This window comes from Penaeus monodon, chromosome 25 (genome assembly GCF_015228065.2).
Source record: "Penaeus monodon isolate SGIC_2016 chromosome 25, NSTDA_Pmon_1, whole genome shotgun sequence".
NCBI classification, from domain to species: domain Eukaryota; kingdom Metazoa; phylum Arthropoda; class Malacostraca; order Decapoda; family Penaeidae; genus Penaeus; species Penaeus monodon.
In genome coordinates this window covers 22,348,278-22,349,124 of record NC_051410.1, presented here as the reverse complement: position 1 = coordinate 22,349,124, position 847 = coordinate 22,348,278, and the positions used below count along the sequence as shown (strand labels likewise).

Sequence of the window (847 nt, the reverse complement as noted above, 5' to 3'; positions counted from 1 at the left end):
AGAGCAGAGAAGCTATTAGACAGGCAGAAGTGACAAACACGCCCACAGACACACAGCAAACAGAAGACTGACAGACCGTAGCTCACCTCTCGCAGCCATGGAGACGTGCGAGCCGCGCCATAGGTCCATCGTGGGCATCCTCATCTTCCTCCCTTGGTCGCTGTCCATCATCGCCCTCGGAGGCTTTGGCTTCGCGCTCCGGGACTGGCGCTGGTTTGTCTTCACTGTGTCTCTGCCCATGCTGGTGTTCCTGCCGGCGCTATGGTGAGTGGCTGTGGGACGTCCTTGAGTGATTGTTAGTTTACTGAATAATTTGTGTCTTGTGGTTGGTTTTCTTTATGTTTATTGATATCGGTCTTGGTTGTCTGGTATGTTTTTGTATCAGGCTTTTTAACTTATCTCTCTTTTCGTGAATTATCATAAACAATAAATTTCACCCTATCAATTAATATATATAATTAATTTCTAATCAATCATATCATTTCCTTTCCAGTGCCATAAAACAATCCTCCAAATAGGCCTTTACAAGTAAAATAGATATACTCATTTTAGTATAATCCTGCATAAGAAACCTTTCTTAATAGCCTTATAAATACATCTCTGTTAAATATGATCTTTTAATCTGAACAGGATTTATTTTTTACAATAACTTTACAAACATTCAGGTTCATGGACGAATCGCCGCGCTGGCTGGTCGTGCGCGGCCGCCATGAGGCCGCCCTCCGCGCGCTCCGGAGGGCCTCGCGCTGGAATGGGACGAAGCTGCTCCCGGAGAAGGACCTCCTCGCCCTCATCCAGGATGTGCAGAAGGAGGTGAATTCATAGCTGTGCTCGAGCTTTATATGTT

The 847-nt window shown here is 45.8% G+C and overlaps 1 protein-coding gene across 1 annotated transcript in view; it reads left to right on the top strand.

Annotated features, from left to right (window-relative positions):
* Positions 1 to 847, top strand: part of LOC119589351 (steroid transmembrane transporter SLC22A24-like) — a gene marked incomplete in the record, with an annotated part of 23,143 nt that overhangs the window by 11,136 nt on the left and 11,160 nt on the right. Inside the window, 2 exon segments of the mRNA XM_037937970.1 lie at positions 96 to 264; positions 666 to 813. Of these exon segments, the coding sequence (XP_037793898.1) occupies positions 96 to 264; positions 666 to 813 (317 nt within the window).